Raw genomic sequence first — 13,303 nt, forward strand, 5'->3', positions numbered from 1 at the left:
GCCATTCTGCCGACGTATATCGGCGTGAAGGGGTCCTTAAGTGGTTAACGCTAAAGTGACTGAAAAACGCCCCAGTGTGAAAGGGGCCTAACAGGTGACGTGCATTGCTCTCCTAATGGTTTCCTTGTATTTTGTTGCCCAGTATCCAAAACCTGGGAAGATATTGAAGATGTGTCATGCCGGGACTTCATTCAAGAATATGTCACTTCGTACCCCAACCGACCAATGGTTCTTCTCAAGAGTGGTCAGCTGATAAAAACAGAGTGGGAGGGCACCTGGTGGAAGTCTAAAGTGGAAGAGGTAGACGGGAGCCTGGTGAAGATTTTTTTCTTGGTAAGAAGTTCTTTTTATATTTGTACTGAAATGTCCTGGGATTATACTACATAGCAGGCTGCATGTATCCGTGTCTGTACATCTTTATGGGGAAAAAAGTGATGGCCTAAAACCTACGGGAAAAAAAGGACCTACATTCTCAATAGAACAAATCCAAAATAAATGACTGCATTTACTCTAAGAAAATTCAAACCCTGGTAACTTTATTCATGTGGGTGACATGAAAGTGCCCCCCACCCGAGACTGCCTACTGATGTGTTTCAACCACAAGCTTGAGCTTATTCATGAACCTCTACTATTAAGCCCAGCATTGTCCGTAAGATGCATCAGTAGAGGAGTTCCTAGACGGGGCTCTCAGTTTATGTTGCTCTGAATACAAGGTGTGTCTAAACGGTTTGGTAAATGGTCCGATATTTCAACGGCAACATGGTCCAGAGACACATCAAGAAGTGCGGCAATCGATGAGATGGCGTTCACCATCTTCCCTGTGACCAAAAAAGAGCCTCCTGAAGGGTGTCATGAAAGGCGCATGGTTTGTGGAGGTGTTGGCAATCCAACCCATAAAGAGCTTGCCTGTACAAGTCCTCCTGAAGGGTGTCGTAAAAGGCGCATGGTTTGTGGACGTGTTGGCAATCCAAGAATGTGTGACAGCGGTTTTGCAATCAATTCCTAAAGAGGCATTTGCTGATAGTTTCCAGAAGCTTTATGAACGTCCCCAAAAGTTTGTTGTAAAGGATGGCGATTTATTTTGAAGGTCATTTGATTGAATCTTCTGTTTTTTGATTTTTCTGATACCGTTCACCAAACTTTTTAGACATGCCTCTTATGTCTTGTACAGACGACCAAACATGTACGATGAAACCGGCCCGCCGGATCGTTTTCACCGTACATGTCTGCCCGGGGATTTCTGTATGGTGGCTGTACTCACCATCATACAGAAATCCGCGCGTAAACAAGACGCGGGGCGTGTCCGTGCCGTCGCCGCAACGATGGCGGCCCTGCCAGGTCAATGCTTCCACGCATGCGTCAAAGTCATTCGACGCATGCGAGGGATGGCGGGCGCTCGGACATGTACGGTAGGTCTGTACAGACGACCGAACATGTCCGAGCGGGCAGGATTTCAGCGGGCTGTTTTAAAACAAGTCCAGAAATATTTGCCCGCTGGAAAAAGGCCCGGCGGGCAAATGTATGCTGGAATCCTGTCCGCTCGGGCCTACACACGACCGAACATGTCTGCTGAAACTGGTCCGCGGACCAGTTTCAGCAGACCTGTTCGGTCGTGTGTACGGGGCCTTACAGTTACCGGTGTTTAACCACTTAAGCCCCAGACTATTTTGTTGCTAAATGACCAAGCCACTTTTTGCGATTCGGCACTGCGTCGCTTTAAATGACAATTGTGAGACGTGGCTCCCAAACAAAATAGACGTGTTTTTTTTTTTTTCTCACAATTGGAGCTTTCTTTTGGTGGTCACCTCCTGCGGTTTTTATTTTTTGCGCTATAAACAAAAATGGAGCGATCATTTTGAAAAAAAATGCAATATTTTTAACTTTTTACGATGATAAATATCCCCCAAAAGATAGGTGTGTGTGTGTGTGTGTGTATACACATATATATATATGTGTGTGTGTGTATATATATATATATATATATATATATATATATATATATATATATATATATATATATATATATATATATATATATATATATATATATATATATATATATATATATATATATATATATATATATTCTCCTCAGTTTAGTCCGATACGTATTCTACATATTTTTGGCGGTGATCTGCGATTTTTTTTTTTTTTTTTTTTTTATCACGACTGCGACATTATGGCGAACACATCGGACACATTTTTGGGACCATTGTCCTTTTTACAGCAATTAGTGCTAAAAAATGTGCTGGTTACTGTGAAAATGGTAGTGAAGGGGTTAACCACTAGGTGGCGCTGTAGAGGTTAAGTGTTCCCTAAGGAGTGATTCTTACTGTAGGGGGCTTGGCTTGCTGTGACACGTCACTGATCGTGTTCCCGATGACAGGGAACACGATCAGTGACAGTGTCACTAGGCAGAACGGGGAGATGTTGTTGTGTTTACACTAACATCTCCCCGTTCTATCTCTCTGAGACGATCGGGGGTATGCCCGCGGCGATCGAGTCCGCGGGCACGCTCATGGAGATCGTGGCGGGCACGCGCCCGCAACAACCGCTTCTTAAAGGGGACGTGCAGGTACTTCCTTTTGCCTGCCCGTGCCATGCTGCAGACATATATCTGCGTGCGGCAAGCGGTTAAGATGTTTTTAGAGTGCCAGCGCGTCTTTTGGATTTGTGCACCCCGTGGCACATAGGATGAGCCTCTGCTGGCATTTAGCACCCAACCTTTTTTTCTTTTATTTTTTATTTTTTTTTTAAATCGTATTTACTGATTTTATCATGACCAATACAAACACGACAAGGCCCAACGGGCCATACACACAAAGAAACTATATGCAATTCTTCAGCATTGGCTCCTGCCCCCACCCACCAGACCTCACACAGTGATCAGGACAATACAATTAGAAAGGCCCACCCAACCTTTTTTGAGGGAAAGGGATATCACCGCTCCAGGTAGGTCAAATGGTAAACCTCTCCTCCAGTTTAGAAGCCACAGGTGCTGGCAATGCATATAGCAATGAGATAGGAAGAAGTTCTGGACAGCCACACTCCAAAAATTGCCTTTTATAAAAATAAAATGGGATCAAAAATACATGCCCCAGCATAACAGACAGAAGACTGACGTGTTTCACACTATCAAACAGTGCTTAATCACTATGATTAAGCACTATTTGATAGTGTAAAACGCGTCCACTCTGTGCGGCTGTCCAGAACCTCTGATCTCAATCTTCTTTGAAGGTGACCAAATTCAGGACTAGGAAACAGCGTTCCGTATACTTGTGCAGACATTTTATAGATACTTTTGACTATTCTCTAGTGTGATCTCCAATGTGTGAATATGATTAAGGGTTTTGTATGTGTGTATATATGACTAGATGTGAGCATGTTTGTAAAAATTGCAGGATGATAAGCGTTGTGAGTGGATCTATCGAGGTTCCACCCGCCTGGAGCCCATGTTTAGTATGAAGACCTCCACAGCTACCACTCAAGAGAAAAAGCAAGCGGGACAGCAGCGGACACGTCCTAATGTTGGTGAGTTGATGTGAGGAGTCTTGTGGAACAGAAGAACGGCAGCCATTGATTCCAGCTGCTGATTGGTTCCTAAGACACTTTTCGTCGATTTTTACAATATCGTTTGTTGATAGGTGGGATGTGATGGACGCTTTTATTGTGTTTGCAGGTGCTGTGCGGAGTAAAGGACCTGTGGTACAATACACACATGATCTTACTGGGAGCGAATCTCCTTATAAACCTACAGAGCCAAGCTCACCTCAGTCAATCCCATCCCCCCAACTTATCGACACAGAGTAAGTAACTCCGTTCATACTTCTTAGATGTGTCAGTATTTGATAGGAGTAAATAAAAATGGCATATGTTTTTAACCCTGTAAGGGGCCTAGCTTAACCACTTGCCTACAGGGCACTTTCACCCCCTTCCTGCCCAAGCCATTTTTCAGCTTTCAGCGCTGTCACACTTTGAATGACAATTGCGCAGTCATGCAACACCCAAATGACATTTTTATAATTTTTTTCCCCCACAAATAGATCTTTCTTTTGGTGGTGTTTGATCACCTCTGCGGTTTTTTATTGCGCTATAAGGCTCCATGCACACTGAAGCTGATAAAAGCTTGCAGGGAGCCTTTCAACGTTTTTCAGTGTAGCTTTTATTTTTTTTTAATGGATAAAAAAACGCTGACGCCAGCGTTTTTGAGAGTTTAACGTTTTTCGGCGGTTTGCGTTTTTTCCCGCCGAAAAACGGCACTTTAAACGCAAATTTCGTGCGTTCAGAAAAAAGCCATTAAACTCCAAAGCTCATTAACACTATCATTAAGTTAATTTTCATGGCAAAGAGGGACTTTGCAATTAATTTCAATTCGTCTGATCACTCTTCATAACATTCTGGAGTACAGTATATGCAATTTCCCATCTGAAAAACTGAGGCAGCAGACTTTGTGAAAATGAGTATTTGTGTCATTCTCAAAACTTTTGGCCATGGCTGTAGGATGCAAAAGGACCTGGGGGGTCCTAGTAGATTATAGGCTCAGCAATGCCAAGCTGCTGCTAACAAAGCAAACAGAATATTGTTATGCATTAAAAAGGGAAATGACGCCAAAGGGAAAAAAACAAGAATTCTCCCGCTCTACAAGACTCTGGCCCGGCCTCACCTGGAGTATGCCGTCCAGATGTACTGGAAATGGAGCGAGTACAAAGAAGGGCAACAAAACTAATAAAGGGTCTGGAGGATATTAGTTATGTAGAAAGGTTGCGAGCTCTGAACTTATTCTCTCTGGAGAAGAGACGCTTGAGAGGGGATATGATTTCAATTTACAAATATTGTACTGGTGACCCCACAATAGGGAAAAAACTTTTTTGCTGAAGGGAGTTTAATAAGACACGTGGCCACTCATTAAAATGAAAAGGGTTTAACCTTAAACTAGTGTTCTTTACTGTAAGAGTGGCAAGGATGTTGAATTCCCTTCCACAGGCGGTGGTCTCAGCGGGGAGCATCTATGGTCTCAGGAAACTATTAGATAAGCACCTGAACGACCACAACATACAGGGATATACAGTGTAATACTGACCTATAATCACACACATAGGTTGGACTTGATGGACTTGTGTCTTTTTTCAACCTCATCTACTGTGTAACTCGCATAGATGTGAACTAGGCCTTAAGCCTCATACACACGATCGGATTATCCAACGGGAATTGTGTGATGGCTGGCTGTTGTCCAGAAAATCTGAACGTTTGTATGCTCCATCGGATAATTGTCAGATTTTCCGCAGACAAATGTTGGATAGCAGGCTTTAAAATTGTCTGCCAACAAATGTGTGATGTCGGATTATCCGATTGTGTGTACAAAACTCCAAAATACAAACACGCATGCTAAGAAGCAATGCTCACCATAACACATTAGCAGAGGTTGCCCAAAGGGTAGCGCTAAAGAGCTGACAAACCACGTAGTTTCGTGTTTTTGACTTTTTTTTGTATGCAATACAAGTTCACGACCAACGCCCTTCAGACAAAAGTCCTACGCTTTGTTCGATGCAAATCCGATCGTGTGTACCAGGCTTTAGACGTGGCTAGAAGGCAGCAGGGTAAGATCCTGCGGCTTCAGGAAAGAGCATACAGAGGGTTCAGTTTCCTCGGCCAGAATGGCCAATCAGGGGACACTTTACACAGATCCCTCCTATCACTGAGGACGAACTTGCATGTTTCACAGAAGCAGCTTATATGGGGGGGTCCATTCTGCCTAGAAGGAGTATTGATTATTTTTTGATTATTACTGCAGCACATAACAGGCTATGATTTTATATCTGCCTCTCTTTTCAGCTCTGACAGCCAGCAGGCTCAGTCCAAGAAGCAAGTGGCGAAGAAAAGTACAGCCTTCCGCCCAGGATCTGCAGGCTCCGCGCCATCGTCTCCTGTACCCTGCGAGCAGCCCGCCACCCCCACCGCTACCACCACCGCCACCGCTACCGCCACCCCCACTACCACCCCCACCACCACCGCTGTCACCGTACGGCCTGTCCAGCCTGTCCAGCAGAATCAAATCAACCAAATGCAGATTCAGGCTGTTCAGACTGTTCACACCTTCCAAGCTATACAGACTATTCCAACAATGCACACAATTCAGGCTAACCAGACTATTCAAATCGCACAGCCTCAAAGGTGAGTTATCTGTCTTTTTTAATAAATGCCCCCCTTTTGTTGAGGGAAAAAAAACAATGTACGTTGCAGGGATTTTAATAAACTTTGTTTGCAAATTCCTATTTCTGCTCTGAAGAAAAAAACTGTTGACAGTGGAACCTCGGATTCCGAGCATAATCCGCTCCAGGAGAATGCTTGTAGTCCAAAGCACTCACATATCAAAGCCAGTTTCCCCATAGAAGTCAATGGAAATGAAGATAATTCGTTCCACATTGACTTCTATGGTATGCAATACCGCATGTGACCAGAGGTGGGGGGAGAGACTCGTACATTTTCGGAAACTGTTCGTAAGTGGTCTCAGGCGCTAAAGGGGTGTTCCACTCATTTTTAATGTTTATTAAAAGTCAGCAGCTACAAAAAGTGTAGCTGCTGGCTTTTAATAAACATACACTCACCTGCTCCACGTTCCAGCGACGCGCCGGCCGGGGCTCTGCTCCTTCCCGCCCCCCGTTCTCCGGCCGGCGTCTTCATTCTAAGTGTGGGCACCCGGCCGTGACAGCTTTCGGCTTCACGGCCGGGCACCCACTGCGCATGCGCGAGCGGCACGTGTCACGTGTCCCAGGCGATCGACTACAGGGAGGGGCTTGTCAAAAGGCGATTAGATTATTCGCCTTTGCAGCCCCTCGGCAGAAGGAGGAAGCTCCACCCCCCCCCCCCCACAAAAATAAATAAATAAATCAAATGTGGCATGTAAGGGGGCGAGGAGTGGATTAAGCGGAAGTTCCACTTTTGAGTGGAACTCCGCTTTAAATGCTCTTTATTATGTCGCTCTTATCCGTGTGCTTGTACCTCTTTAATGGCCTACAAGTTGTGTTTTTACCTGATCGCTTATGTTTCTTTGTCATGTATGTTCTTTCGTTTTGTCCTTTTTTATCAATAAAAACTTATTGAACAAAAACAAATAAAAATATTCGGAAACTGTTCGGCTGCATTCTTCGGAAAGGCTCAGCAACTGAGTATTTCTGAAAGGCTCTGGCGCCCCCACACTTCTGGCCAAATGCAGTACTGCACACCGCAGAAGCTTGAATCCTGCTTGTTTTTCGAGACAACACTTGCAAACCGAGTTCGGATTTAAAAAAAAAAAGCTTGTATTGCTAAACGCTCCTTACTCAGTCTGAGGTTTCACTGTATTTGATTATGTCCATTGTGTAAAGTGAATGGAAGTAATGTTATGAATCGGCTGATGCACTTGCAGTGTTGTAATAGGGAAATTACACGATTTGCATCCCTGCAGACATATATATATATATATATATATATATATATATATATATATATATATATATATATTATAGCAGGCGGTCGGATTTAATGTGAAAACCGATGCGGCTCAGAAGCCGCTCGGCTGTTTTCGCAAGCAAACACCCCCCCGCCACCCCCGCTCAGCCAGGGTCTCCTGTCCCACTGGGAGAGCTAAGTGGCGGACAGATTTGACACCTTACTGAAATTTTTGACACTTTTGGGGGAACCAGTCACATTATTGCAGTAATCTGTGCTAAAAAAATATGCTCTGTCTTTGTTCTAATGACACTTGCATTGAAAGGGTTAACATCAAGGGGTTAAACGTGTTTCCTAAAGCCTCGTACACAAGATAAGATTATCCGACGGGAATTGTGTGATGACAGGGTGTTGTCGGAAAAACCGACCGTTTGTAACTCTATCGGGGCAATTGTCGTTGATTTTCCACCAAGAAATGTTGGATAGGGTGCTTTAAAATTGTCTGCAACAATTTTGTGTGTTGTCGGATTTTCCGATTGTGTGTACACAAGTCCTTCGGACAAAACTCCTCCAGCGTACAAACACGCATGTTCCAAAGCAATGCTCGCCATAGCACAACGTTGGCAGAAGTTGCCCAAAGGGTGGCACTAAAGAGCTGAAAAATCACATAGTTTCCAGTTTGTTGGCCGACAATTCTTTGGCGTTTTGTATGCAATACAAGTTCCTGGCTAACGTCCTTCGGACAAAAGTCCTACGCTTTGATCAAAATCCGATCGTGTGTATGAGGCTTAAAGTGGAGGTTCACCCAAAAACCTTTTTTTTTTAACATTAGATTGCTCATTTTGTCTAGGGGAATCGGGTGTTTTTTTTTTTACAATCGAAGCAGTACTTACCGTTTTAGAGAGCAATCTTCTCCGCCGCTTCCGGGTGTGGACTGCAGGAACTGGGCGTTCCTACTTGATTGACAGGCTTCCGACGGTCGCATACATCGCGTCACGATTTTCCAAAAGTAGCCGAACGTCGGTGCGCAGGCGCCGTATAGAGCCGCACCGACGTTCGGCTTCTTTCGGCTACTCTTGACGCAATGGATGCGACCGTCGGAAGCCTGTTGGAAGCCTGTCAATCAAATAGGAACACCCAGTCCCGAAGACCATACCCAGAAGCGGCGGAGAAGATCGCTCTCTAAAACGGTAAGTACTGCTTCGATTTTAAAAAAACTACCAGATTCCCCTTGACAAAATGAGCATCAATCTAAGGTTAAAAAAAAATTTCGGATGAAATCCCACTTAACTGTATAGGGGGCGGTGTGACTGGGGAAATGCAGATCCGTCTAAATGCTCAGCAGAAAGACAGGATCTGTGTGATCTCCCCTGTCAGAACGGAGATCTGCTTTGTTTACACAGGCAGATCCCCGTTCTGTCACTGCGGGGAACAATCGTGGGTGGCCGGCTGACATTTGAGTCCGCCGGACCCGCTGATTGGCTCCCCCGCTGGCTAATGGCAGGGCGCGTGCCGCACCGACATACAGCTAGCTATGGCGACTCGTGGGAACGAGACACCTTGACGCAGTATAATGACTGTGGCTGGTCGGGAAGCAGTTAAAGAAAAACAAATGACCATTTAGAATCACTTTAATGTTGATAAATGTAAAATTGTGCACCTAGGATGCTTGGCTAGAATTTAGCTGGAAAAAAGGATTTGAGAATACTGATCAACAATAAAGCCTCATACACAATCTAATTTTTCGGCCGGTCATGACACAATTCCCATCGAATAATCCGATCGTGTGTATGAGGCTTAAAAATAAAATGTCAGCGCCTGAAGCATAATGCACTATGTAGTATGTCTTATTGTTCCTCTTCTTTATTCCCCTCCTATAGATTTGTGACAAACGTGGTGCCATTTCAAGTTGTTCAGACAAACGCGCTGCCGACGGAGATCACTTATAAGGCTCCTATGGAGAAGCTGTTTTACCTACCTCACATCTGTAGCTACTCGTGCTTGTCCCGCATCCGCGTGGTCAATCATCGGGGCAAGAACCCTCTGCTGGTGCCACTGCTGTACGACTTCCGGCGTATGACCGCGCGGCGGCGGGTGAACCGCAAGCTGGGATTCCACGTCGTCTACAAAACGCCGTGCGGCCTGAGCCTGCGCACCATGCCTGAGATCGAGCGTTACGTTTTAGAGACAACCTGCGACATGCTGTTCTTGGAAATGTTCTGCTTGGACCCGTATGTTCTGGTGGACCGCAAGTTCCAGCCACAGAAACCTTTCTATTATATCCCCGACATCACCTACGGCAAGGAGGATGTGCCTCTGTCCTGCGTCAATGAGATAGACAGGACCCCTCCCCCACAGGTGGCGTATAGTAAGGAACGCATTCCCGGCAGAGGAGTATTTATTAACACGGGAACGGACTATATGGTGGGATGCGACTGCACCGATGGATGCCGAGACAGGTTAGATACGGAGATTCGCGTGTTTGAGGATCTGACTTGTAAATATGATCTGATAAATTGTCAAGAAAGAACTCTTTAAAGTGGAGGTTCACCCTAAAACAATCATCTAACATTACATCCAGCATACGAACGACATGTACAGTATGCTGGTATTTTTTTTTATTTTTTTCGCCGTGCATACCGTTATATTAATTTCCCCCCGGCTTCCGGGTTCTGATTACCGCGGGACTGGACGTTCCTATTGAGAGGTTAGATGATTGACGTCTGGTGAAAAACTTCCCAAGGCGCGTCACCAGTTTTCCGTAAATAGCCGACCTGCGAGTCGGCTCTATATGGCGCCTGCGCAGTCAGCTCTACACGGCAGGCGCCATATAGAGCCGACTCGCAGGTAGGCCATTTACGGAAAACTGGTGACGCGCCTTGGGAAGTTTTTCACCAGACGTCTATCATCTAACCTCTCAATAGGAACGCCCACTCCCGCGGGAATCAGAACCCGGGGGGAAATTAACAATATAACGCTATGTACGGCGAAAAAAAATACCTGCATACTGTACATGTCGTTAGTATGCTGGATGTAATGTTAGATAATTGTTTTAGGGTGAACCTCCACTTTAACTTATATTGAGAATTTTTTATTTTTTTTTTGAACCACTTCCATACTTGGCCTATTTTGGAATTCCTCGTTTTACATGTAAAAATCATAATTTTTTTGCTACAAAATTACTCAGAACCATCAAACATTACATATGGTTTTTTTTTAGCAGACACCCGGGGGAAAAAAATGGCGGTCATTGCAACTTTTTCAAACGCCTTTTTTTGGGGGGGATAACTGTTTCATGAATTAAAAAAACTAAACAAAATGGTAAAGTTAGCCCAACTGTATAATATGAAAGATAATGTTACGCCGAGTAAATGGATACCTAACACGTCACGCTTTAAAATTGTGCACACTCATGGAATGGCGCTTTAAAGGGGGGGGGGGGGGTTAGGTAAAACATTTCTTTAAATAGCTTCCTTTACCTTAGTGCAGTCCTCCTTCACTTACCTCATCCTTCCATTTTGCTTTTAAATGTCCTTATTTCTCCTGAGAAATCCTCACTTCCTGTTCTTCTGTCTGTAACTCCACTCAGTAATGCAAGGCTTTCTCCCTGGTGTGGAGAAAGCCTCTTGAGGGGGCGAGCAGGCAAGTCAGGACACTCTCTACTTTGCAGATAAAGGAGCTGTGTGTTAGTGGGCGTCCTGACCCTCCTGCTCGCCCCCTCAAGAGGCTTTCTCCACACCAGGGAGAAAGCCTTGCATTACTGTGTGGAGTTACAGACAGAAGAACAGGAAGTGAGGATTTCTCAGAAGAAATAAGGACATTTAAAAGGAAAATGGAAGGATGAGGTAAAGGAAGCTATTTAGGGATTTTTTTTTTTTTTTTACCTTTACAACCCCTTTAATTTTTTTGACAGGTTACCAGTTTAGAGTTACAGAGGAGGTCTAGTGCTAGAATTGTTGCTCTCACGCACGATACCTCATGTGTGGTTTGAACAGCGTTTTTTTTATTTTTATTGAAAATTTTCAAAAGACATAACATACAAGACATACGTTTCTTGGCACAACATCAAGTAAAACCTTCGGTCAACATGACCGGCAAAAACATACTAACGTAGTAACCTTGCCATACACTGACAGCAGCCATACCAAAAGTGACCCCTCCCCCCCCCCCCTACTCAGTTCCCTCCCCCCCCTCCTTTTGATCAATAAGAGCAAACCAAATGAGCTAAAAGCCTCCTCTTTCCCAACTTAGCAATTACAACACCCAGAACCCCATGCACCCGGACTAGGAGAATGACACATACCTCAGGATCCCTCCTATAACTTGCATCTCATCTCAAATTAACCCACCATTAGATCAGATTCATACCAAGCCCTCCATACTTTGTCAAATTTCCCGCCACAGCCCCAAGATATGTCGCCTTGTAAAATGGAATCATTGTATTTACCAGCCCCTTCCAGAAAGCAACTTCGGGAGCCCCCGGTTTCTTCCATTTAAGCAAAATGGCCTTCCTACCATAGAACAGTAATATATTAACCACTTCAATACCGGACTTTAAAACCTACCCCCTTCCCGGGCCTATTCTGGCACTTCTTTTCTACATGTACAAATCATCATTCTTTTGCTAGAAAATTACTCAGAACCCCCAAACATTATATATGTTTTTTTTAGCAGACATCCTAGGCAATAAAATGGCGGTCATTGCAACTTTTTATCTTGCACCGTATTTGCGCAATCATTTTTCAAACGGCTTTTTTTTTGTAAAAAAAATGGTTTCATAAATGAAATAACAAAACAGTAAAGTTAGCCCAATTTTTTGGTAAAATATGAAAGATGAGGTTACGCCGAGTAAATAGATACCTAACATGTCACGCTTTAAAATTGCGTACACTCATGGAATGGCGCCAAACTTCGTTACTTAAAAATCTCCATAGGCGACACTTTAAAATTTTTACAGGTTACCAGTTTAGAGTTACAGAGGAGGTCTAGTGCTAGAATTGTTGCACACGCTCTAACGCACGCGGCGATACCTCACATGTGTGGGGACTTGCGTGTGCGTACGCTTCTGAGCGCGAGCTACCGGGGACAGGGGCATTTTAATTTTTTTATTATTTATTTATTTTTTTATTATTATTTATTTATTTTTTACACTTTTTTTTTTTTTTACATTTTTTTTTTTCAATCGCTTTTATTCCAATTACAAGGAATGTAAACATCCCTTGTAATAGGAAATCTGTGTGACAGGTACTCTTTAAGGAGAGATGCGGGGTCAATAAGACCCCACATCTCTCCTCCAGGCTGGAAAGAATGACATTGTGAAAACATTTTTTTTTTTTTTTTTTTTTTAATTTTTTATTTATCATCAAAGAAGTCAATCCAAACGGGCCATCGCCATACAACAGTCACAGCTTAGACACAAAAACTTATTTGCATACATCAATATACACGCGGGCCTACCTTTATATGCTTATTATTTCAGTATGACAGATTAATTTAACTAGGTCCCGCCAAGAGTGTGTCTCAACATTTGGAGTTATCAACTCCTGCCCTAAAATCGTAGCCCGGGCGGACCGACCCCTCGTACTATTTTCCGTTTACAGTGAGTGAAGTGGAGTGAAGGTTAAAGAGTAGAGTATAGAGAAGCAGAGCAAGGTCTAGTAGAAGGTGGGTTAGGGAAGATAGAGGGGGGGGGGGGTTTGGGGGAGTCGCACGAGCAGGATGGGTGTGAAGCGCCCCTGAGGGCGTAGAGTGTATCACATCCGTTTCCGGATATTCTGCATTTCCAGTAGGACAGGTATTATACCTGTGACTGAGTTGTCGTCGGGCATTCGGCCTCTCTGAGATCCCGACCTTCGTCCGAGTATTTAAAGATGTT

The 13,303-nt window shown here is 44.1% G+C and overlaps 1 protein-coding gene across 1 annotated transcript in view; it reads left to right on the plus strand.

Moving 5' to 3' along the window:
• SETDB1 (SET domain bifurcated histone lysine methyltransferase 1) overlaps positions 1-13,303 on the plus strand; it is a 99,915-nt gene that overhangs the window by 35,917 nt on the left and 50,695 nt on the right. Inside the window, exons 9-13 of the mRNA XM_040332919.1 lie at positions 143-333; positions 3,402-3,531; positions 3,680-3,806; positions 5,833-6,171; positions 9,309-9,887. Coding sequence (XP_040188853.1) covers positions 143-333; positions 3,402-3,531; positions 3,680-3,806; positions 5,833-6,171; positions 9,309-9,887 — 1,366 coding nt within the window. The remainder of the gene's footprint in view (positions 1-142; positions 334-3,401; positions 3,532-3,679; positions 3,807-5,832; positions 6,172-9,308; positions 9,888-13,303) is intronic.

Source organism: Rana temporaria, chromosome 13, assembly GCF_905171775.1.
Source record: "Rana temporaria chromosome 13, aRanTem1.1, whole genome shotgun sequence".
Lineage (NCBI taxonomy): Eukaryota > Metazoa > Chordata > Amphibia > Anura > Ranidae > Rana > Rana temporaria.